At 37.5% G+C, this 25,660-nt stretch overlaps 1 protein-coding gene across 3 annotated transcripts in view; it reads right to left on the bottom strand.

Annotated features, from left to right (window-relative positions):
• Positions 1-15,848, bottom strand: part of LOC142350334 (uncharacterized) — an 87,690-nt gene extending 71,842 nt beyond the window's left edge. The window contains exons 1-4 of one of the 3 annotated variants that reach the window (XM_075402166.1): positions 15,529-15,848; positions 9,287-9,363; positions 8,594-8,753; positions 6,523-6,578 (exon numbers count right to left, since the gene is read on the bottom strand). In XM_075402166.1, the coding sequence (XP_075258281.1) occupies positions 6,523-6,578; positions 8,594-8,753; positions 9,287-9,363; positions 15,529-15,808 (573 nt within the window). In that variant the 5' untranslated portion in view covers positions 15,809-15,848. The remainder of the gene's footprint in view (positions 1-6,522; positions 6,579-8,593; positions 8,754-9,286; positions 9,364-15,528) is intronic. The other 2 variants (XM_075402165.1, XM_075402167.1) reach the window with 2 other exon arrangements.
• Between the last annotated feature and the right edge of the window lie 9,812 nt (positions 15,849-25,660).

The raw sequence follows: 25,660 nt of genomic DNA, 5'->3' as shown, positions 1-25,660 counted from the left end.
TACAGTATTTTCCCCTATCTTTTTTTACATTTGCTCGAAACCTTGTTTTTAGCTCGTACTGATTATGAAATAGTTTTGGCCACCATCTCTGCAAATGCCATTTATGACCATCTTTTCGAAAAAGTTGACTTGTTGTTTGCTATCGTTGATCTTGAATTTAATTTTTTCTTATCTTAAAAAGTACTCAAACATGTCAAAACCCCGCGCCGACCAAAATAGGGAACAAAAACTTGATAATATTGAAGTTTTGACTACGTTTTTAGCAGAAACGATTTTTATTAAAGTTCTAAAAAAACAGCTTGCGAAAGACTTCCAGTCTTGAAGATAAATTGAACTGAATCCTGGATTAAGGAGCTGGGGAATCAGTTCTAGCGCTGGAAGTGTTCTCAGCTGTTCAAAAAATGTTCTTGAACCTTTATTTCAGGAAAAGAAAACAAGTGGTGGAGGTGGGAAGATAGCAACTTAGAACGCTCAGAAATGAAGCTGGTCACTGAGCAATGAGGCATCAAAAGTAGTTCACCAGTCTATCTATACACTCAGGAGCTCGCTTTGACAGCTTCTTTTTTCCCAGCTCCTGATCGAAATTGGCATAAAAAAATCAGATGGGTAATTTTTAGTGCCCTGTTTACCTCACTCTCACCATCTTATTTGACTTGGCGAGCACTTTGACAAAAGCAAATATACGAACGAAGGATTACAAAATCGAACACTATTATTTCTGAAATTCTTTAAAACTTGTTGAAATACATACGAATTTTGCAATCTTTGAGATTGGGACGTTACCACGTGATCAAGGCTTCGTGGACCAAGCTATTATTAGAGGCGACAGTGGGCTTGCAGAAAAGAAACGCAAAAAAGTGTTAGTGCGCCTGCTTTAACAACACAGTTCAACCTTCTCCCTCTAGGAATGAAACGGTATTAGAAGTTTAAAAACAAAAAAAATCGGCCAGGTTTTCCATCTACTTGTAGGGAATGTCTTCAATAGCTCTGTAAGCAACATTAAAAACCAAAAAATTATAATCAGTTTTTGCACACATCTGCCAGTACCCTTGGACCCAGTACCCTACTGAACGTCCCAAAGGTGTTGGTGATGTTATGCGATGTATCATTGGAATGACCATAGTAAAGTTCATCAAAAATGAACTCAAATTCCTCGGAGGCAATCTCCAAAATTGCTTTGGTCAAAGATGTGGGAGTGTGCAAGCATTTCACTCTTTAAGCGAGGACTTTGAGCAACCGGAGACACAGGCGATTCGCCTTATTGATGCGAAAAATGCCTTGAAGTTGGAACAGAGACTTAGCCTTAAAAATACCGAAGTCCTTTGTCCATTCCTTCATTTGGCTTTACCTTACTCACAAAAGACCCCATCTAATCTCTATGTCTCTCACAAAGTTCTCCAATCCCAAAACGGCACCACTCAAGGTAACCCACTTGCAATGGCAAGGTATGGACTATCTATTTGCCCCCCTCCCCTTGAAAATGTTTCTAACAACTTGATTCAAAAATGGTACACTGATGACGAAAACACAACCGGATCGGTTGAAGCGCTGAAGGTCGTTCTTTCAAAGTTGAAACTGAAACGCAAATATCAAATAAAAAGCACCCCTTCCCACAGATTGCAAATCTTGACCACAATGTGAAATACTCCTATTCAAATACACTACCCTATCAAGGCTCCATCTACGAACGAAAAAACCCATCTGCAATACGTAGATCGGTCATGAAGACACGTTAGCCACGGTTCCTCAGGATTAGATGCAAATGAGTGGACATGTATCCGCACGCCGTTCTAATCTGCGTCAAATGACATTTGAAAAACATTGGCAAAGTTGACTATTTTGGTTGCGAAACACGGGTATGCTTTCTTGATTCACATAATATATGTAGGTTGATACCACTCGATAAATGTCCTACTGAACGTCCCAAAGGTGTTGGTGAGGTTATGCGATGTATCATTGGAATCACCATAGTAAAGTTCATCAAGAATGAACTCAAATTCGTCGGAGACAACCTCCAAATTTGCCTTGGTCAAAGATGTGGGAGTATGCAAGCAATTCACTCTCTAAGCGAGGCCTTTGAGCAACCAGAGACACAGGCGATTCGCCTTATTGATGTGAAAAATGCCTTAAAGTTGGAACAGACTTAGCCTTAAAAATACCGAAGTCCTTTGTCCATTCCTTCATTTGGCTTTACCTTACTCACAAAAGACCCCATCTAATCTCTATGTCTCTCACAAAGTTCTCCAATCCCAAAACGGCACCACTCAAAGTAACCCACTTGCAGTGACAATGCATGGACTAGCTTTTTTGCCCCCCCCCCCCATGGAAAATGTTTAACAAATTGATTCAAAAATGGTACACGGATGACGGAAACAAAACCGGATCAGTTGAAGCGCTGACGGTCATTCTCTCAAAGTTGAAACTGCATGGTCCTTCAATTGGATATAATGTCATCAAATGCCATCTCCAAAAATCACAAAGCGAGTTTGTCAATGAAACAAAAATTGTACTTAAAGACGAAGAAGTAGATATTGATGGATCTAGAGTCCTTGAATCTGTAATCGGATACGTAGACTCCTGCAGACAATATATAGAAGATCAAAGGCATAACTTTTTACATATAAGCAAAAATTAGCAAAACACTCAAAAGTTTCCACTCAAATTGTAAACAAATGCTTGACGAACTGTGCATCAAAAATTAACTTTCTTATCGCGGACAACCCCATACACATTCGACATGTCAAGGTTAGGTCAATGGTCACCTAACCCATAACGTTGTATGTAACACCAGTTATGACGAGAACTATCGCGACATATTTTCACTCCACGAACGCGAAGGCGGGCTCAGCATCTTTCGACCTAAGATCGAATTCAAAAAAATGAACGATCAAAAACCATTTCAGATTCTCTATCCTTCGGAGAAGTAGCAAAAATTTAGTCGGAAGAATTAAAAAAATAATTAAGATCAGAAGGAGAAATCAGTCCAGATGAATAAAAAACAAAACCGTCATCAAAAACGGTTTGAATGGAAACAAATTGTATGCAGTCTATCTAGCCTCTGAAAAGGCGCTTGTTGTTGGCTTAATGCCTGCAATTAAAATTATATAACTTCAATTTTTCTAAATCTTGATTCCGAGACGGTATTGCCCTTTGCTACGTTAGAGAGCCCCACAGGCTTGCGTCCAACAGTGTTTGTGGTAAGACATTCACAGTTGCTCATGCACTTAACTGTCCCAGAGGCGGGTATACTCACTTAAGAAATAACCAAATCCGTGATTCTCTCGACAACTTGAAATTTGTTTTGATGTTGATATCGAAGCGAAACTTCTGCCTTTGCAAGGCGACTTCCAAACAAAACTACCAGCACTGAAGATGACGCACGATTGGATAAAGCCAAAGCCCTCTGGGATAGCAAGTTCACGAAAACTTTTTTTGATTAAAAGTTTTCAACCCCTTTGCGAAAAGATGCCCGACAAAAATGAAGCGTGAAGCGTAGTTTCCATGAAATTTAAAAATTGAAACACGAGTCTTCAGTTATAATGGCTGAGAAGTGCATATTCTGTCTCTTGATATATTCATGCACAGAAGCAACACGGGTAATAAAACATGTCAGCAAACAGCCTCAAGAACGACAACTCATACGCCAACATCATCACGTTTATCCATCACGTTAATTTTTGCGCTACTCCGGAGCTCCGTACTCTGCCTGCGCAGTTCCCGTTCACTCTGACGACCACTACTGGTTGAGGCTTCCATAAGGACTGTTGTTGAGGAACGGAGGCTTTATGTTGAATATGATTCTCCTCTAATTGTTTTATGACTTGATAATTTTTTATCTCATATAAATTGATTGCGGGTTCGTAACCAACCCTTCACCTTATCCAATCATGTACAGTATTTTCCCCTATCTTTTTTTACATTTGCTCGAAACCTTGTTTTTAGCTCGTACTGATTATGAAATAGTTTTGGCCACCATCTCTGCAAATGCCATTTATGACCATCTTTTCGAAAAAGTTGACTTGTTGTTTGCTATCGTTGATCTTGAATTTAATTTTTTCTTATCTTAAAAAGTACTCAAACATGTCAAAACCCCGCGCCGACCAAAATAGGGAACAAAAACTTGATAATATTGAAGTTTTGACTACGTTTTTAGCAGAAACGATTTTTATTAAAGTTCTAAAAAAACAGCTTGCGAAAGACTTCCAGTCTTGAAGATAAATTGAACTGAATCCTGGATTAAGGAGCTGGGGAATCAGTTCTAGCGCTGGAAGTGTTCTCAGCTGTTCAAAAAATGTTCTTGAACCTTTATTTCAGGAAAAGAAAACAAGTGGTGGAGGTGGGAAGATAGCAACTTAGAACGCTCAGAAATGAAGCTGGTCACTGAGCAATGAGGCATCAAAAGTAGTTCACCAGTCTATCTATACACTCAGGAGCTCGCTTTGACAGCTTCTTTTTTCCCAGCTCCTGATCGAAATTGGCATAAAAAAATCAGATGGGTAATTTTTAGTGCCCTGTTTACCTCACTCTCACCATCTTATTTGACTTGGCGAGCACTTTGACAAAAGCAAATATACGAACGAAGGATTACAAAATCGAACACTATTATTTCTGAAATTCTTTAAAACTTGTTGAAATACATACGAATTTTGCAATCTTTGAGATTGGGACGTTACCACGTGATCAAGGCTTCGTGGACCAAGCTATTATTAGAGGCGACAGTGGGCTTGCAGAAAAGAAACGCAAAAAAGTGTTAGTGCGCCTGCTTTAACAACACAGTTCAACCTTCTCCCTCTAGGAATGAAACGGTATTAGAAGTTTAAAAGCAAAAAAAATCGGCCAGGTTTTCCATCTACACGTAGGGAATGTCTTCAATAGCTCTGTAAGCAACATTATAAACCAAAAAATTATAATCAGTTTTTGCACACATCTGCCAGTACCCTTCATGGCCTTCAAATTTTAATGAACTTGAAAGTTTTTGTCGAAATTTTGATTTGTTGATGTAATTTCTTCAAAACATTACTGGCGAACAGAAAATATCAATATTTTGGAATACTTTTCGTAGAGAAGAAAAGAAGCTTCTTAGGAAGTTGCATTTGGGTGGTACATAGATTGGCAATCTCTTGTCATTAAACTATCCAAATCTTCACAGCAATTTGAAGCCTACTTAACAAGTTTAGAAGCTGAAGCTGTCCTAAATTGATCTCCGAATAACCTAACTATAAACAAAACTACCCAGGTCCATTAAACCCGTAAGGCTGCGTTAGGCAACAACTTACAACTCGAAAGATAAACAATTCCTTGAGTTTCGAAACGGGAACAAAAACAAGTTGTTAGAAATTTGTACAGAGCCGCGGGAATCTCGCAAAAGCAATAATTGACTTCTCGCATTTAAGGCAAACGTCAAACTTTGTCCTCTAACGTTTCATTTTTGTAACTACATGAAAAAGTATTTTGTTTCAGCATTGAACCTCTTTCACTGCCTGGTAATCGAGGTTTAATGGCATTCGCAATTTCCGCTTTGCTGGGGGGAGGGGGGACGGGGACACGGTACAAAATAGCATGAATTGAGGTGCCTCATTTGGCTCGATTCTCAGCACGTGTTAAACCCGGATTAGATTACAATCAATTCGGTCAGATTACGTAAGTGGAGGTGAGATAGTCGGAGCAATAAAAACAACACTAAATAACAGAATGTCAACATTCGATCTGTTTAAAATAGAAACAGTAAATATTAATTTTTCTTTTCACTTCCCCAGTACAATTTAGCTATTAATAATGATAATTTTACGCGCTTAGAATGAAACAAACTAATAGTAATACGGTTGATAACTTCCATTGCAAATGTTTGTGAAGAAGACACAACTTATCAAAAAAATTTCTGAAATGACTTATAGATGACCAACGCAACTTTGAAGACTAGGATACTCAAATAATGAAAGAAGTTTAACCCAAAACTTGCGAACACTCTAGACAGTTTCACATCATTAATAAAAGAAACAAATGCTATATCAATTACACGATATTTTTTACAATCTCCGGCGTAGTTAAACTGCTTTTTTTTGAACTGCTATCCTGTTTTCTTCAGCTCCTTTTCTATGAGCTTACTGAAGCTACAATATAACTTAGGCTAATGAGGATAAATATTTTTTTAAAGGGTAGGTGGTGGTGAGGAAGAATTTATTCTATATTTCTGTTCAAAAATAAAATTTCAAATACTGATTTTCCTTTTCATTTCCCCAGTACAATATAACTATTAACAATGATAATTTTACAAGTTTAGAATGAAACAAACTAATAGAAATACGGGTGAGTATAATTTAGCAGAGAGAGGACAGCAGACGGAGTCCAGTGATTCGCCTAACACCTAAAAGTGTCCCCAGGGTGAAGGTGAAAAATATTATTAGGAGAAACCTCTCTAGGTTACATACCTAGTTAAACTAAAGATAGGCGACAAAAAGTGTGCCTTCTGGAATGTAGAAAGGTTAGATCAATAAACAACCCCAGATTTGATCACAAACGAACCTGATCTGTTGGGTACTGAAGAGTTTCTTCTAGGTTCTCTTCGCTCGAGTCATGGGCTGAAACAACAGACACTACAAATTACCGCAAATACATTCAATTTCCGCAACCCCCAAAACAATCTCTTAATTTTCCATATTTCGGTATCTATTCTCACGCACTTGGACATGGTACATGTTCGAGCATAATCTTGACTAGTATTTCATTCCATTTGGTTTGTGGTCGAAAAGCGTAACGGATCAGTGAGTAGGCGAGACAAAGGAACTGTGTGAAGTGACGTATTTATTGTTGCAACATTTTGAACGAGACGCGACCAACTTAAGGCTAACTTGGTTTCTCGCTTGAGCGCAACTGAGAAAAGCCAACTGTGATTTTTCAAAATTGATAATTCTGCTATCCTTGAATCTAACGTTAGCTTTGTATAGTTTGGATCTTTCAACAGTCCCCGTTTATCAACATTAACAATATTGTTGTCTGGCTTTCGATTCAAAGCGTAATAAAATTTTTAGCACGCCCGACGAGAAAGATATCATATCTCAGCAGTTCTGCCTTACAAATGCATTCAGGCAGATATTCTTTTTTCCATTTTTTGCACGGTCTCTTTTTCCATTTTTTTTCCAAAATATTCTTTCTACGTCTCTCATTTTTGTACGGTCTCTCATTTTATAAAGCTTAAGATTTAAATTAAATCACTTAGTTACGAGTGAGTGGGTACTCAGTGACAATTAAAAATCAGTTATATTATTCGACGTTCTATTCTCCCAGATCTTTGGGTACGAAAGTTCATAAAACGGTTCTTCTCATTGTTATCATTTAAGAACAATTTTTGGTACACTGATGACTCATTGCAACCATTGGAATCACGGCACATGAAAAAAATTGAGTTTGAAGTTTTGATTCCTAATATAACACGCTTACCGATTTCTAACTCCTTAATCTCTTTATAAATTTGCTCAAACCTGCCTTGCAATTTGTATGATTTCCTAAGTAATTAACCCCAATATCATTTAAGTCAGGTCAAACAGAAGTACTGAAAACTTCCCAAACCTACTAATCGCCCCCTTTACCCCAGAATTTATGCATTGTTTGGTGAAATTTACACTTAGAGACTAGTAAAGCTCTGAGGTAACTGAAAAAAAACTTGTCGCCCAGACTTCACCAGTTTATCGCAAAAATATCATAAAACGAAACACATAATCCAAATAACTGATACACACTTTGTTTGAAAGCACCTGATCATGACGAAACATATAATTTTTGTTTCAAAATTTTCTTCTCACGATTTCTGTTGCGATCACAGTCCGACTTAACGAACTTTTTCTTGCTTGAAAGTCGTTCTCAAAAACTTGACGAGAGCATCTCAAAATACTATAACTCCGTCGCCATTCACTCCTGTAATTGAAGTATTCGGTTCAAAGTTTTTAAATTACAAAGACTGATTTTTACTAATCATTTCGGTAATTTCAAGGGGGGTTAACGAATAGAACAACAACATTATTACTGAAGCATTTATTCATCCAATCATGCATAACTAGCAGGCTATTCAGAGTCAGAGAAAAGACGTGTGTTGTAGACTACCCAGTATTTCTGACAGTACATCTGGCTTGAATCTACCGAAATTAATCGCACCACAACTTACAATCAATTAAGAAAACATAACCGACTAAACGTCGGAAGAATTGCTCTCGAACGACTAGTGGGATCTATAGTCAATTACAGCCTGCGTCAGTCGGGGGGGGGGGGGCTAAACGGGACTAAGAAGTTCAATATTGGGCTTCAAATAACCACATTAGGTTAAGATATACCACCATTAAGATTTAAAGTAAAAAATGGCACCAGTTTCAGCGCACTTTTCATTTGACTTTTAGTATTAAATTGCCGCCAATTGAGTCAAGCTGCTTGAAATTGTGATTGAGAGAGAATTTTAGATCACGCGAAACGCAAAAAGTCAAGGGCGTAAAAGTCACTCGAAATGTCAAAAAGGTCAAGCGAAAACTTTGCATAAAAAAGACACACACGTTTACAATAATTGCTTCTCTGCGAGAGCAATTAAAGACAATAATAAAAAACTTACGAAAAGCGTGACCTCCCATGAATTTGGGTTCGACCAGTTGGTGTTTGAAAGATGTCTGGAAGAAGTTGACAGCCTGGATAGCATTGGCATTGTTCTTCTCTCCTCCGACACCTGTTGGGAAGTTTGAGTCCAGAAGCGTCTTCCATGCATCCGGCAGCGTCTGAATGCAAAAGACGCGGAATCGGTTTTTGCGATTCATTTAGGAAAAACCCACCCAGTCAATTATGGATATCAATACCCAAAACTAGTTAAAAACAATCAAAGCTTGAGAAAATAGTCGCAAACAAATAAATGGTAAAAAACTAATCAACTAACAGTTAGCAATAAAAGTAATTTACAAAGTTAAAAAATTTTCATTGTCGTCGGCGTAAACTGAAAATCATTATAAACTAAAATTTTACTAAGATCTTAATTTCAGTATATTGCAAGCGCATCAACAATATTCTATATACGCTATGTATATCGATCACGAGTAATATATCGACGCAATATCGAACGTTTTCAGGAAAGTTCCAAAAACAACTGAATAAATGATCCAACGAACAACAATTAGGTTCTCTCAAGTTCAACTGACTAGGTTAACATTAAACATATTCAGGACACATCACAACAATTGACCAAATATCTCACTGTTGAAGAAAATGTACAATCGAGTTCACAAGTTTAAGACTTGTTGATTTGTTTGTTGTTTACCTCAAAGTTCAGATGGATGTTGTGTGTAAAGCTGTATGGAGTTCCAATACTCATCTCTTTCGATTGTTTCGGCCCTTCTGAACAAAAAAAATGTCACAGATACGATAGAATATTGCAAATGATCATATAAAACGTCAATTTAAAGGTAGAATTGGAACAGATTTCCAAAAACTCATTATAGGTACCGCTAGCATCAAAATAGAAGGAAGATCGGTAATGTTCGTTTGCACAAGATGTCCCGACGCAAATGCCAAAAATTTTGTCGAAAATTACAATTTTTATGTAAGTTTAAACCAGAAAATCAACATTTAAAAAAAATAGTTAACCTATCACTACATGATCATATTGAGATCATGTACTGATAGGTTCGCCTCAACTAACTGATTCGACAAATTACATATACATACGTTTATGAAGATTCAGCTAATAACTGATTCTTGCCCTCTTGTGGAAATCAAAACAATTAATGTTTCAGAGAATTATTTGCGCCTCCCGCTTCTACGGCGTAATTTTTGCGAGAGAGAGAAATTCATAGTTTTCATTTTTGTTCTATTTTGAAAAAAAAATTTAGCAAATCAAAGTTTCCGCCTTAAAATTCGAATTAGATTGACACCAGGCAAAAGATTTAGAAGGAACTCGAATTTTGCAAACCAAAAAGTGACTTGAAATCTAAATCTGTTTTTCGAATACGATAAACTTTTCTAAAGCAGTTTTTTTCTCGGTACGGCTCCTTCAATGCAGCTGAGTTCAAAAATCTTTCGACTGTCTTTTCATTGAGGCTACTTAAAAAAATGATACACAGTTGTCGTTGATGAGAATTCGCTTCCGCATGGCGAGTTTCCCAGTTGTCAGTCTTAAAATATTGTCCATTTATTTCTGCTCCAGAGCAATCAAAAAAAGAGTTGCGTTTCCAAAAATCTGTCAACAACAAAGTTTCACATCAGGTTGATTAATCTGCCTTTCAAGTTTTTGTAACTGGTCAGAGTGACGTATTTCTCCATTCGATTTATGATTCGACCTGTCTAGAACAAACTCTCAACCTGATTTTTTCAGCACGCCTCATTGGTAGGCTGATCAGTTGTTGTTGTTGTTGCTGTCGCACAGAGCAGCAATTCGCGGGTAATTTTGTCGGGATACGGGCGCTTAATGCCGTTTCTAACTGGCACCCTAGATTGCATTTGTATCAATAATAATAATAGGTATATTAGTAGTAGTGTGTGACTGCCTATCAAAAACTTGTTTGTGGTGCGGCGACCTTTCTGCATCTACACCGTGGTGAATGACATGCGGTCCCCAGATTAGGGGGGCCAGGAGGGGCATCGTCAACATCAGGGGAAAGGGGCAAGGAAAGTGGATTATTCTGTGCAGTGCGGTGGTGTAATTCTGATGAAATTAAGTCCAGCCATTTGGCTACCTCTACTGGTCTTTCCCACAGGTCAATTTATTTCAGGTCCGTTGTATTTTTTACTGCAGTTGAAAAATAGGTTTACGTCATGTGCTACATCACATTTGGGACGGCGGTTATCAACATTGTTACAGATCCTAATCAAGTAAGCAGTGGATCCAGTTCTCAGTTGCGCTAGTCGGATACGTGCAATTCGTGAAACCGTTTGTTCGTATTCTACTATCTTTGGGGGGAGTTGTACCTAGTTGCTTGCTGTCTTTGTTCAGCTAAGTATAAACCGTGTGTCGGTGGATACTTTTGAGCGCATTTTTGTATTTGCGATATAATTGCTCTTTATTGTTTGTGTTGCTTCACGCGGTCCCTATAAGTATCATTTAGTGTGGTTCTCATGGGACGAAGACTGGTTGAAGAGGTTGTTTCATGATCAGCACGGTGGCTCTGATAACTGCCAGCTAAGAATTGCTCTGCTAACATTTCAGTGCGAGCTTTGACAGGCAGCATTTCACCCTGATTCTGTAAGTCATTGATGTCAGACATTTTTACACAGCCAGTAATTGTGCGAAGAGCAATGTTTTGTTGCGTTTGCAGATGGTACCATTTTGTATTGCTAAATGTGGAAGTCCAAATGGGAGCACCGTAGTTCAGGCCGCTTCGACCAATAGCTTTTTATGTCAGTGAGAGTGTCTCTTTTGTGCATCCCCAGTCGCTACCAATCTTCGGTATGTTACTGCGCTTTTATAATTTCTCTTTGGTGCTTCTTACATGTTCTCCAAAATTGAGCATACTATCGAAGGTAACACCCAGTAATTTGCCTTTGGACTTTACTGGTTGATCAGTTCATAGCTCTTACCGGTTACCGGCACAGGACTACTGTAGCAGCATCATAGCAGAGAATTCGTTATCTGCTATGCTAATGAGAAGAGGAATATAATTTATTTACATATATAACATCGGCAAGTGATGAACTTTCAGTGACCTCAGTTGACTGATATACAAGCTGCCTTATTTCGCATTATTCATCTAACAACCTTTTTCTGGGACCGCTGAAAAGAAGAAGTTGACCAGAATTTGCAGTCACGCATGAAAACCCATATAACAAAACTCTGAAGATGAGGGGTTTGTAGAGAACCAGCTTGATGATTGTTTTGACTTTGGTGGCTATATTCTTCCTCAGAGGGTACAAGATTCTAATGGCTTTCATCAAAATCTATTCAACATGGATTTATATGAGAGGTCTTTGATCAATTTCGAGCTCCGAAGCCTACGTCTTCAAGATCTTAATGCAACTGTCCTTTCCTCGAACCGTTATCTGGGAACAACTTTCTGGAGCCATTTGAATCTGGTTCTCATCAACTCAAGTTTCAATTGCGTCTAGATCATCCTGGGTTATCCAAAACGCCTTCTTCAAAACCAAAACTTTCAGGTCAGCCGCAAAAATAAAGGGATCAGAAAATCTCAAAAATTTCGTTTTATGACAAAAGCATGCTGGAACTGCGCAAGGTGATTACAAAAGCGATCATGCAGGGATGAGGTGTAGATGCACTTCTCAAAGATTTTGTTGCCAATGTTCAGTAATGATTCAAATTATAAAATAACTACATAATTTTTTAAAATTTTAAGCTTAACATCCTGAAACTAAGTTTGTTAAAAAAATTTATATGCATCTTTTGTTTAGCATCAACACGTTGATAGAAAAATAGAAGTTTTGGACTGAATTTAATTCTCTAATAAATTTTCAATTTTAATATTTTCAAATGTTTAACTTACATGTAATACTTACTGAACTTTCTCTATCCTATTGGTGCTTTCTTTCAAACCAATTTTTCATGTTATAAAAATTTGATACTTGCTGTTGTTGTTATTGAGGATTTACAGCTGTGCTGAAGGTTCTAAAGTCCCAGTCTTTAAATTAAAATAATGTCCAGTTAATTCTACAGTTTTGACAATCGCCAAGTGCAAATATTTCGCTCAGAAAATTTCTTCTCGAAAAAATTCCTTATTGTACTAATATCCGGTTTTTCAGTTCAACTGGTTCTCTTAAGTTTATTCAATTTTCTAGGCGCTTTGCAATTCGAGAGCTTTTAAAGGTGAATTCGCTGCGCGCTTTCTCTGTTCGAGTTTCCGTCATTTTGAAAATTTCGTTGTTCTTTTTTCTTTCGTATGTACTTCTGGTAGTTCGATGCCGCTCTTCTCTTCATTCAATCTTTTGAAACTATTAGTAGGTCGTTAAGAGTGATAAACATTGGTAGTTGCAATATGTTTAATAGTCGAAGCTGGCTTTTGTATTCTGTATCTTTACTTCCCATTATCCATTTGACTACATTTTTTGTAATTTTTCCAGAATTTGAATTTCAGTCCTTCCTGTAGTCAAGCACGTGAAACCATACAGCAGTACCGTTAAAATTAAGGACTTATAGAAACCCAATTTACAAACGTGTTTACTTTAAATGCAACATTTCGCTCCAGCATGTAAAAAACTTTATTTGCTTTCTTCATTCTTCAATATGCTCTTTCCACGATACATCAGCCGCCACGTGAATTCCAAGACCTTTGACAGTTGTGGCGTTTGCCAAATCCTTCACAATCAATTTGTACTGTTCGTCTCTACCTCTGAATTTCAGATATGCACACTTGTTTATTGTTAGCTCTATGTTATTTTGGATTACCCAGTTCTCAATCCCATGTAGATCATCAAACTTCCCAGTAGCTTCTTTGCACAGCCAAAATTTTCAGATCGTCAGCGAAGATAAAGGGCTCATAAAACACCAGGGCATCTGGGAGATTGTTAATAAATATACAGAACAGTAATGGGCCTAGGAGAGACCCCTGTGGAACCCCGCTTGTTATATCGAGTATCTTCGAACTGGTATTGTCCACACGCACATATTGTCGTCGATTTTTCAAGAAGTCGATTAGTATTTCAAGCAAACATCCACCAACTCCAATGTCAATCAACTTTTGAATTAGTTCATAATGTGGTCCTTTGTCAAAAGCTTCTGAGAAGTCAGTATAGAAAGCAATTATCTCTGAGTAAGGGTCGTGATCAAGAGCTTCATATATTCTTTTGAGAAACAGCAGCATATTGGTTCGCACAGATCTTCTCCTGCCAAAACCACGTTGACTAATAGTTAGGAACTTTCGAAAAAGATTGTACAATGCACTACAATCTTGCTATCAATGTCCAATAATGAGACAGGCCGGTAGTTTTGAACTTTCCTTCGTTCTCCTTTTTTTAAAATTGGTGTTATGGCAGCAATTTTCCACCTGTCGGGAGTTTTCCACTGGCTTGTGCGGCAATTTTCTTACGAATGGACCAATTCCATGTTTTTATCTATGACAGTACTTCAGCGTATGTGGAAAGCCACTTATATTTCACGGGAAATAAAAACTGAAAAGTTCTTAATCGTCGGATTTATTTTTTCAAGGGCTTTTTCAAGGGCCACGTGAATTCCAAGACCTTTGACAGCTGTGGCGTTTGCCAAATCCTTCACCATCAATTTGTACTGTTCGTCTCTACCTCTGAATTTCAGATATGCACACTTGTTTATTGTTAGCTCCATGTTATTTTGGATTACCCAGTTCTCAATCCCATGTAGATCATCAAACTTCCCAGTAGCTTCTTTGCACAGCCAAAATTTTCAGATCGTCAGCGAAGATAAAGGGCTCATAAAACACCAGGGCATCTGGAAGATTGTTAATAAATATACAGAACAGTAATGGGCCTAGGAGAGACCCCTGTGGTACCCCGCTTGTTATATCGAGTATCTTCGAACTGGTATTGTCCACACGCACATATTGTCGTCGATTTTTCAAGAAGTCGATTAGTATTTCAAGCAAACATCCACCAACTCCAATGTCAATCAACTTTTGAATTATTTCATAATGTGGTCCTTTGTCAAAAGCTTCTGAGAAGTCAGTATAGAAAGCAATTATCTCTGAGTGAGGGTCGTGATCAAGAGCTTCATATATTCTTTTGAGAAACAGCAGCATATTGGTTCGCACAGATCTTCTCCTGCCAAAACCACGTTGACTAATAGTTAGGAACTTTCGAAAAAGATTGTACAATGCAATGTATATACATTTTTCTACAATCTTGCTATCAATGTCCAATAATGAGACAGGCCGGTAGTTTTGAACTTTCCTTCGTTCTCCTTTTTTAAAATTGGTGTTATGGCAGCAATTTTCCACCTGTCGGGAGTTTTCCACTGGCTTGTGCGGCAATTTTCTCACGAATAGACCAATTCCATGTTTTTATCTATGACAGTACTTCAGCGTATGTGGAAAGCCACTTATATTTCACGGGAAATAAAAACTGAAAAGTTCTTAATCGTCGGATTTATTTTTTCAAGGGCTTTTACGGATGCTACTTTAGTATCTACGCAAAAAATCGGCCGAAATTTTCCTACAAAAAAATTTGTAGGAATAACTATAAAGCCCCCCCCCCCCACCTAAAAATAAAAAATAGTTGAATTTTTGTTCAACCAAGCTTTACCCGAGTCATTATTAAAATTCAGAGAGCAGAGGCCCCGGGAACTAAACTCAGTGGAGCTCTCGGGGAATCTTTAGCTCGACCAAAATTTCCTGCCAAGGGTTCATAAGTCACTTTCTTGAAAATATTATTTTCTTCAGCAATTTAATGGCAGGGTATCAAGGATGTGAATTGGTTTGACATGAGGTGCATAATAAATTTGGGGTCTTTCCCAATATTACCATGATGTGGGGACTATACATTATATGGCCACTATACAAGGTGGGGTGGGGTACAATGGAAAAGATCCTAATTTTTGCATGCTATTTGGAAAGACAATGGAATACGCATCAACACAAGTTTACTAACTGTTCTTTTTGTTGCCGAAGACTTTAAAATGTTTTTTGCTTTTCTCTTTGGTAGGAGGTTCGGGAAGAGCCTTGTTCTGGCTCATTCCGTGAGAAAGATGATCCCCCGCATTCGGGTGACTAATAACTGAGGAATGTACACTGGCTTGTGTGGACTCTTGATTTGTGCCTTGGGCTGAGTTGGGGTCTGAAAGGCGGATGGTGTACTGTTGTGTACTGGCGTTACGAACAGGGGGAGGAGGTGGAAGCTCGTTAGAAAATTGATTCATTATTTCATTCATCCTGAAATTGTTTATAATGCAAAAATAGAAAACAAATTGAAGTCTTAGTTGAAGTCTTTCCGCACTTAGTTCTAAGTTAGTCGCCCTTTCGTAGTAACAGAATTTCACTTAAGGCAATAAAAAAATCAGCCGCATGTTTTCTGGCAACTGAGCTGTTAAGTTTATAATAATAATAATAATGATAAAGACTTGGGTCCCGGGACCCTCGGGTCCCGGGACCCTAAAATCTCATGGGTCCCGGGACCCTCAGTTTTAGCAGTTCTAAGCTCGCAGTTTAAGAGAAATTGAGTTTTTTCACTTCTTTGCATTTGGTATATCCGCAAACAATTCTCCATGTAATAATTGCTGTGATAAACTTATTATATAGATTTGTCCACACATATATGTTTTTCAAATTCGAAAAATTCTCAACCAACACCTGATCTGTAGCTGTCAATTTAGCTGAAACAGTATTATCTGGAGAAAAGAATTTAGCGAAGAACTCACATTTCTCCTCGTCTCAGATGAACTTATTAAATAGATTTGATATGTTTAAATCCTTGTAATCCCGACTCTCAATGGAGAGGTTTTAGAGGCAAGGTACGAATGGTTTGCTTTATCGGAGCTAGCTGTCAGGACAACATAAAGAATTCTCTATCCATCCTATCGCGACTCTATTGCATTAGAGGGCTCAGATTCATGTCAGCAAATTTGGAGCTGAGGAAAGAAGAATTCGAAGATCTCTATTACTTGCTGACAAAAGGAAAAGCGAACAAGACAGTGAAGACAGCGAACAACATTGTTTTGTGGCACGATATTGTAAGCAACTCTATTAACAGTCACAAGTCTAACAGAAATACTCCTAGTCACATCGACGAATTGAAAAGAATTTTGAACGGGTTTGGTGTCCGAATATCTGCTGTGGTTTACGCTAGAAGATACGGTGCCCCGAATTACTTCAAGCAGCTGAAGAACAAGAGGTATTGGTTTATTGACGTGAAAACTCTTCTCTCAAAGCGTGAGCAAAATTGTGCCGACACTGTAAGTGAGTTGCGAAAGGTTCACCTCGCGTGTAACTAGAGCTTCACCTTTTGGACATTCTCTGTCATCGAACATACTTCAAACAACTCATATTACAAATGAAAAAAACAAACGACACCGGTAGTCGTCAAAGAAAAGCAAAGAAGGAGAAAAGTCTGGGAATCAATCTGGAAGGCAAAAGAGGAAATTCTTTGAAAGGAAGCACCTCCTAGAAAACATCCAATTGGCAATCTCGACAATAAAGATTTGTTTAGTAATAGTTATTTCTGATAATCTAACAAAGGCGCGTTTGGTAGACTTAGTTGTCTCGCTGGTGCAACGTCGGGTTATCTTAAGTAGCTTTAGATAAACATAAAACTATGACTAGACCGAAACTTCAATCGACAAGTGACCCTGAGGTTTTTTCCACTTGTGAAAAAGCGTTCGACTCATGTGACGCTATTTTCAGTTGTTTCACCTGTGAAAAGATATTGCATTTAGCGACAAATTGCACGTTGTTATCACAAATAGCCATCGATGGTATAAGAGAATTAGGCAATCACGCGCTTCTACTCTGTAACAAATGTGTTCAAGCTAAAGAGGATGTCAAGCTTACGGAGTGTAGAAAGCAGCTCAAGGAATTGAAAGCAGAAAAAGGACAAAGTTTCAAATCACTGGAAAAACATTTTCAGAAATCAAAAAACCGGTAAATGATTTGAGAGAAAACGTTAAGTTAAGAGACAAAAGTCCTCCGCCGAAGGATCCTCTCAAATTAGAACCAATTGGGGAAGGGATTAGAATTTGAGGGATTCTCGAGTTTGATTCAGAAAATGCAAAAGATCGTCATGAGCAGGAAATGCAAGAAGTTTTGAAGGTTCTCAATCATCTTCAAGTCCAAGCACAAGTTGTCGACTTGAAAAGGATTGGGACGTGCAGAACCGAAAGAAGTCGAACTATAATAATAAAAGTGTCTAAAGTCTGGGAAAAAAATCATTCTGTCCTCGGTTGCCAAATTTTAACGACAAGTGTTTGTGAGCCGTGAATTGACTCCTTCTGAAGCTAGGCTCGATTTTGAATCCTTGAAACGCCGCAAGAAACTGATTGATGAGGGAATTGATAGAAGAAAGTTTCGAATAAAAAAAATCAAACTATACCAGAAAAAAATGATGATAGTTGGATAGAAATGAAGGCCCAGTCAACTGAGTCTACGAATTGAATAGCTCTGAAACAATTCAGATAAAACACATTCTGCTTTACAATATGAGAAGTATTCTAGACATTCAACGAAGGCTTAATTTTTCCAATGAGCTACAGATAAAAAGTCAATATGACATAGTCTGTTTGACTGAGACCTGTTTGACAAATGATATTCCCGACTCGTGTTTCTTCCTTGGCGATTACATCATCCACAGCCACAATAGACCCACTAAAAGCAGCTGAGTCACTAATCATGGTGGTATTTTGATTGCACAAAAAACTGAGATCAGTCATGAGAGATTAGAGCAGGAGATTTTAATTGAAGATGCTATTGTCCTGAAAATACAAAGTGGTTGCGAAAATTTGGCTTTGTGTTGTCTATATAGCTCTCCAGAACAAAGTGTTTAGCGTCATAATCCAGATCAGTTAAATCATTTGTTTATTCAATTCTTGCTGGTGGAATTTAAAGCAGTGTTCTTAGTGGGCGACAACAATTTTAGTAGTACAAAATGGACACAAAATTATTCCGCTGTTCTAGATGAGAAACAAGTTTTAGATTTTTTACTGCGGAACAACATCACCCAACTGATAAACGTTGGCTCAGGGCAACTCGATGTTGTGTTGACTAACTGTTCTGATTGTGTTTATAACGTAACGTTAGATAACAAGGTGAACCAGGCAATTAAGACAGATCATCTGCCATATTCAATCCAGCTTATAATGTCAGTTACAACGTCGGGCTACTACAAAAGCAGTGTAAAGAAATCAAACCGCGATTTTTTCTGTTTTTTCGCTTGACAAAAAGATTGGAAGGCGTTGGAATAAAGCATAATTTAATGTCCATTTCAATCGTACTGTTTTAGTGATGTCAATGTTGTACTAGAACTTTGGTATGAACGGTTGTATAAGCTGACGAGCTCAACTTTTCCAAAGAAAACAAAACATCGCATGAAATTTGCTCCTTGGGTTTCCAACCAAAGTTCTATCTTGATAAAAGTGAAGAACACTCTTGAGAAGACCTCCCGTCAATCAAGATCGAAAGCAAAGCTCGAAAATGTTCCAGAAGACCTGAAAGTCAGTCTTATCAGCTTCGAAAAAGATCTGTTTCACAGTGGCATCTTCTCTAATATCCAAAAATATCTAAGATCAGTGAAAAAACCACTTTACTTTCTCAAATGTATTTTCAGAGTACACAAGCTTCCGACGGCTAGGCTAAAGCACAACTGTTCAATAACTAATTCAAGTTTGTTTTCTCTAAGAGCACTTATAAGGTAAATATTAGAGAAAGGATCTTGCAACGAATGCACGAAGTTCACTTTTTTGAGCATGATATCAAAAATGTACTTGAACAAATAGACACCACCAAGACTAAAGGTGCAGATGAACTAGGCAAAGTGTTTCACAAGCGAATGGCAAATGTTCTTTGCAAGTCGCTGAAAATTGTTTTGTACACTGTTGCAAACAAACATGTGTTTCCAGATGTTTGGAAAACAGCAGAGGTTGAGCCTATCTACAAAAGTGGAGATAAACAAAATATTTACAACTATAGAGGAATTAGCCTTCCCTCCTGTACCTCTAAGGTCCTTGAAAAGCTATTGTTCTAAAAGCTTAATGTTGTTACAAAAGATGCCTTGTCTAAATATCAACACGGACTCTGTCAAAAGAGGTCTACAACAAGCCAGATGATAATGTTTCTGAATGAACTTCATTCCGGGTTGAACAGTAAAACTCTTTATATACTCTACATAGACTTCCAGAAGGCTTTCAAAGTAGTGTGCCATGAGAAACTCGTGGAAGTTCTTTAATACTACGGTTTCTCCGGGGATGTATACGCTCTACTTGAAAGCTATCTGGCTATTAGAAGACATAGTATTGGTATATGAATAATAGTGGAAGGCTTTTTATCTGAAGAAGTTACTGTTCATTGTGGTGTCCCCCAAGGGTCCCTACTCGGTCCTCTCTTTTTCATGCATTTTATAAATGATCTGTCAAATTGCATAATGTCCAAATGTTTTGGCAATGCTGTAGACCTTAAAATTGTATCTGATAGCTCAGTAACGCTTCAAATCGACGCGGCTAGGCTGTGGAAGTGGAGTAACGAGAATTTTATGCAACTCAATCTTCCCAAATGTAGCCTAATGGTCTTCAATGGAGACGCGTCAGTGCGCATTGGGGTTGTTGAAGTAGAAGAGCGTGCGCTTCAGCAAGATTTCGGCCTCATAGTTCACATTTTTTTAACATGGAATTCACAGGCCGAAATTCGTTGCGGTAAAGCATTCAAAGCTTTCCATTTGATCAGACATAATATCTGTTACTCAGCGGACAGTTATACACGCTAGAGTCTCTACAAGGGCTACGTACTGATTTTGTCCAATGGAGCACTTTTGTGGAAAGCTTCGAAAAACGACCAGAAAATGTTTTGAGAATGTACAAAAGAAAACCTCAAAATGGATATTAGGATACTGTCCCATTGGCTACAGAGAAAGACTCTAAAAACTGAAGCTAATCATTGTGTCGCTCTATCATAAGCTACATGTCCTACTAACCTTCATTTCAATTGTCAACAACAAATATCGGCTAGACTGGATATCCAAAGTGGAAATTGTAAGGATTGATATGAGAAGGTCTTCAGCACAATACAACTGCAAAGAAATGAAAATTAAGAGGAACAAGCAAGAAGGAGACTTTTGGCTGCCAGCCACGATTTTCGCTGACCTTTTTGGACAGTATTTCGGTGTGGATGTGGGCAAGCTTTGTAATTACACGACGAAATTTTCGACGGCGTATCTGAGCTATTTCAACCGCAGTTTCAAAGAGATGGATATGTGTTCCTCGCGATTGACATGCAACTGCGCTGTTTGTGGAAACATCGCGAAATTCGAACTGAATGACTGTTAAATTTGATTTGGGAACTTAAAAACTTCCCTTGGTTATTCCCTAAATCTTGTGTTATTAATATTTTTATTATTATTGTAAAAGTACAGAAAGTAAAGATCCAAAAGATTTTTTTGTGATTTATTGCGCAAATTTGTTGTTCGGGAATCAGTGCTCTGTAGCAAACGTCACAACCACAACTTGCAACTGATTGATATCCAGTTTATATTGATAGGAGCCAGAATTAATCAAACCTGGCCTCAGTATGCTACTGAAGAAACTCTTAACAAATTAACAACCAGATATCAAAAATTTTTGTGAAATTCGAAACGGTGGACGCCGAAGCGAGCACATTGAGAAAAAACAACATGGTAAAGATTGTGCGATCCAAATAGAGAGGGGGAGTAAAAAAGAAAACAAGTTTTTCTATAAAATTGTTTTAAAGAAATCGAATCTTTTCTGTTTTCCCCCCACGCTTAGTGGGTGCATATAATTTGCAGCCCAGACGCGCGCTTATTAAATATTTTACGATGCTGTAGTAGTTCTGGCTTCTCGGTAAAAATCCACGGGTTATTTGCCTAACAAGTTTAAATTTAGCACGAGTTTTGATGATTAGAGTTTGATTTTGGACATTGGGCTGAAATTTCCACAAAGGTATAAAATGCGTCATGAGCACAAATCAGTTTCATTGTACTGTAGAAACAATTGCAAACATATATTGATAAGAGTTTTCTAGTTTACATTGTCTGAGTTGAATAGTAGAGTACGCTGCAAGGTGATCAACAAGTGTATTGTACGGTTAAAGAAGCTGAAATTTGCTTTCTTAAGTCTTTGTTTTTTCACTACGAACTCGTTTTTGGTTTTTGGTGCTGTGTTTCGTCTTTGTTACAATCCCTCCTATTTGTTCCGAGCTGTCGTATTTGTACGCGAGTATATCGAGGAGAAAGATAATGTCATGTAACTCGAAGAAGCCTGACAACGGTAGTAGCTTGAGGCTCTACCGTTGTTCAAGTCTCTCTTTGAATGTCTTGTCTAATTGGTAGTTCATAATCGACAATGCAGCACTTTTGTAGCCTTTCTAGGACTTTCTTATCTGCCTTACTGGCGTACCAATCTTAGGATGCGTAGGCTACGACAGGTACAACGCAGCCAGTAGAGGCGTTGCTCGGTTCTCCAGCTTGAAAATTTTGAGATATAAATATGGAGAAATTACGTAGATAAAATGACATTCGCCCGTGCAAAATTTGTTAGGTTTTTAATTATTTGAGCGTGGTACTAGAGAAAAAACAAAGAACTAAAAATTAATAAGAAGATTATGCAGTTAAAATAAAGGAAATTCAATAATAGAGTTGTTAGCTCGTCTGATGGAGTTGGTGTTCAATGATTGGATAAAATTGTTACCGTGGTCAGTACCAATATCGGTTTCATCACTTTGGTAAATTAACCAAGTCAACAAGGATATTATAGCGTCATTGATTTTGCTCAAAATCTACCAAAAAAATTCAGCCAAAAATTTTCTAACCAAATGTCCATTTTGTACTTGACACCTCTCAACCTGGTGTCAGCCATAAATCGAGTAATAAGTTAACTTTTAAACAAAATCTTTGACCTCGAAGCCCAAGACTGTTACTAGACTTGTTCTATACGTGTGACACTTACACTGCAACCTCCTAATAATAAGAATATAGTGGACCACTCACTCAACAATAATCAACAAGTATTTTCATAAACAAAACTTGACACATGAACGTCTAACATAAATTTTGTAATGTTTAAATAAAATTTTTCAATGAAATATTTCGTCTATCAAAATTTTCTTGACTTTTTCAGGCCCAAAAACGCTATACGCTCCTTGCCGAACATCATTGGACAGAATTTGGTAGGCCCGATTGATGGTCTTCTGACGGACTCATCATCTCCCCCAGCGTCAGTGTGCGTCAATAGCTTGTAATGTTTCTTGATTTGTTCTTTGGACACATAACTCTTCACAACAAGATCTCAAACAGCGTAGCAGGCCGATTCATCATTTTTGTTTCGAATCTCGAAAAGACATTTCTCAATCACCTTTGTTTTAGCTCTTTGTTGTTTCAAAGAAATTTTTTGGAATCAAGGACACTATCATTTCTTCGACATATGCTGGCCAAGTACTGGTTGAAAACCTCTAGCTTCTGAGGCCCTGACTGCAAATGATCGTCATCTTTTTCCAGTTTTTTTGCGGCTGCGCTGTTCTCAGCGGCAATAACTTTGATTTCAACCAAATCCTGTTTCAATAAATTGACTGATTTCTCCTGTTCGGCATTTCTGGCTGCCACTGTTTTTATATTGTCCCTTACTGCCTCATCATCGGCGCTCAGTTTGCTGACTGCCTTTTTTGTTGCTTCTTTGGCCTCATCACAAAAATTGTCTAATTTTTGTCGAAGCTCGGAAAGGTCTTTTTGACGTAAAGAGTTAGTACTTTTCAATTTCTCAAATTGTACGCACTGGTTTTGTAGCTCAACTTCATTCTGTATATCGAGGTACCAAATACTGTTGGGTGTCTGAAATTCTAACGAAGACACTTTCCAAGTCCAGGATAGAAAGGGATCCAGTCGGTTTAAACCAGGAAAAAACTCGGACATAACTATCCACAACTATGGCATATAGTATACATATTAACCGAAAAGTGGGTTGCCACTGCCTGAATGCAAGACCTTTTTTGTTCGTTTTTCGGAAAAGGGTGACTCTTTTTCTTCAATCATTTTCTTTTGTTCTTGGTGTTCAATTTTCAACTTCAATAATTGATTTTACATAATTGTTCCCGTTTCAGGGTCAGTATTCCGCAACAGTTGTTGACAAAATTCTCCATTAACGGCTAATCCTAATTGGATGAACAATTTAGATAAATTCAACACAAACGGAAATAAGAGGAAGACTGTTAGGTCTGATAGAGCAATAACCTTAGCGTTTTAACCAAATGTGTAAGTTTTCAATTTTTAAGTTATGAAAAACTGTCATTTATTTTGTTTAAGAATATTTCTTTTCTGGTTGAAAATAGTTGTTCCATTGTATGAAATTTTTGTTCGTTCTGAATATTGGTTTTTCAACCCGAACCGCGAAATGTTTCTCAACTGATAATTCTTGTACCTTTATGACAAATTATTGGAACAATTGCAATTTTTTAAGTCTGATTTTGAGCAAAAGCTATGATGTAGATTTTAATAACTAAAGGAAGGTTTTGATCAATATCAGTCATGATTCATCGGCCAATGATAAATTTTACGTTTGAACATCTTCATTTGCTCGCCATATTTTGACGACATTTGGGTAAAGCGGGTTGCATGCAGCGACTGTATAATAATTGTACAAAATTACCCAAAAAGGGCTATATATCTGGCCCTCTTTTAACACAAGAATTTGTTCTACTCAAAAAAAGCATCTCAGATATTGTGGCTACCATCTTGGCACATTTATGAATATATAAAACCGATCCTGTTCTTTCAACGTGAGTTTCTTTCAAGAAGAGCGTTACTGAAGGACTCACGACGTTTTCGGTTACTTCAATCTTTGTCTGATTTTTTAATTGCTGAATCTTACATTGATATATTCTAATCTTCAAGAAAAAAACTTTCAATTCTGGTTGTTCGGAGTCAAAATTGTCAATAAAGCTTGAGACAACTTTTCCATTTTTACTTTGGGATTACCAGTTGCCAGTTCGGATTTTTTCGGAATACAAATACCTGGAATTCCTGTTATTTGTATTTATGGTCCACAGAGGAACGCTGGTTTCTATAAATATAGCAATGCAAAGTTTTCCATTTTGTTTTTTTCTGCTGATAAAATTTGTCTTGTTGTTATAAAAATTTTTTGCAGGATCAATGTTTACAAAGTTTTTATTCGTTTGCCTTGTCTGTTTGTTTTGATTTTCAAAAAATAATTCAGTAAATCGTCTTCAATATCCGTGTTTTTGACAAAAATAGTTCTAAGAAAACTAGGGGATCCATAAATCTTATTATATCCATTTGTATCAGCTTTCCACAAATTGTTCCGATGACAATTCTTGCATTATTAAACTTATTTCTATTAAGTTTTTCTCCTATTTGTGAAATCCACCAGAAAGGCTCAGCGTACATAGCGCCATGGCGCGCACACTTTTTCTTGAAGCTTTGACTATGCCCCTCGACACAAGTGATTGCGCTCGCTTGTCGTAAAGTTTTCTCCGTTACCAAACTGTTGATTCTAAAATTCTTCTCTCTAAAACCTGGTAAGGGCAAAGTTTGTGATTTTCCAAATATTTCTACAAATTCCCTCGCTTCAGGGTATATTGGTTTTAGTAGTCTTGCATTTTTCTCATCAAAAAGATAATGGTTATATACGTTGCTTTTTCAACGTGCAGACACTGTACCTGCCGCTTAATATATGCAGAATTTTATTTTCATATTTTTCTGAACCTCAGCATATACAAAACTGACCTTTTCTATTTTTTTTGATACCCGAAATCTTTTATCGCAATTTGTGCTGTGATCCAAAAAATATATTAGTGTTGAAACGTTATTGTTAAAATCATATCCGTATAATTTTATAAAAAGTGAAGGAGAGGTAAAAATGGCTGACATTGCCAGATGCAAACATAGCTATGCTCCATCAGTCGATGCTCCGAACATAGTTTCTTGTCTTTTTGAGCCTCTTATTTCTTTATAAATTTTACCGCAAACAAAAATATCTTCAGTCTTCTCACAACTGAAAAAACTCTTCATCTTGCTCAGTGGAATGATAGCAATATGGGCTTCAGTTTTCTCTTCTGAC

The sequence above is a fragment of the Convolutriloba macropyga genome, chromosome 12 (assembly GCF_964194025.1).
Source record: "Convolutriloba macropyga chromosome 12, txConMacr16.3, whole genome shotgun sequence".
Taxonomy (NCBI): Eukaryota; Metazoa; Xenacoelomorpha; order Acoela; family Convolutidae; genus Convolutriloba; species Convolutriloba macropyga.
Note: the sequence above shows the minus strand (reverse complement) of the source record. Positions and strands in the feature narration are given on the sequence as shown.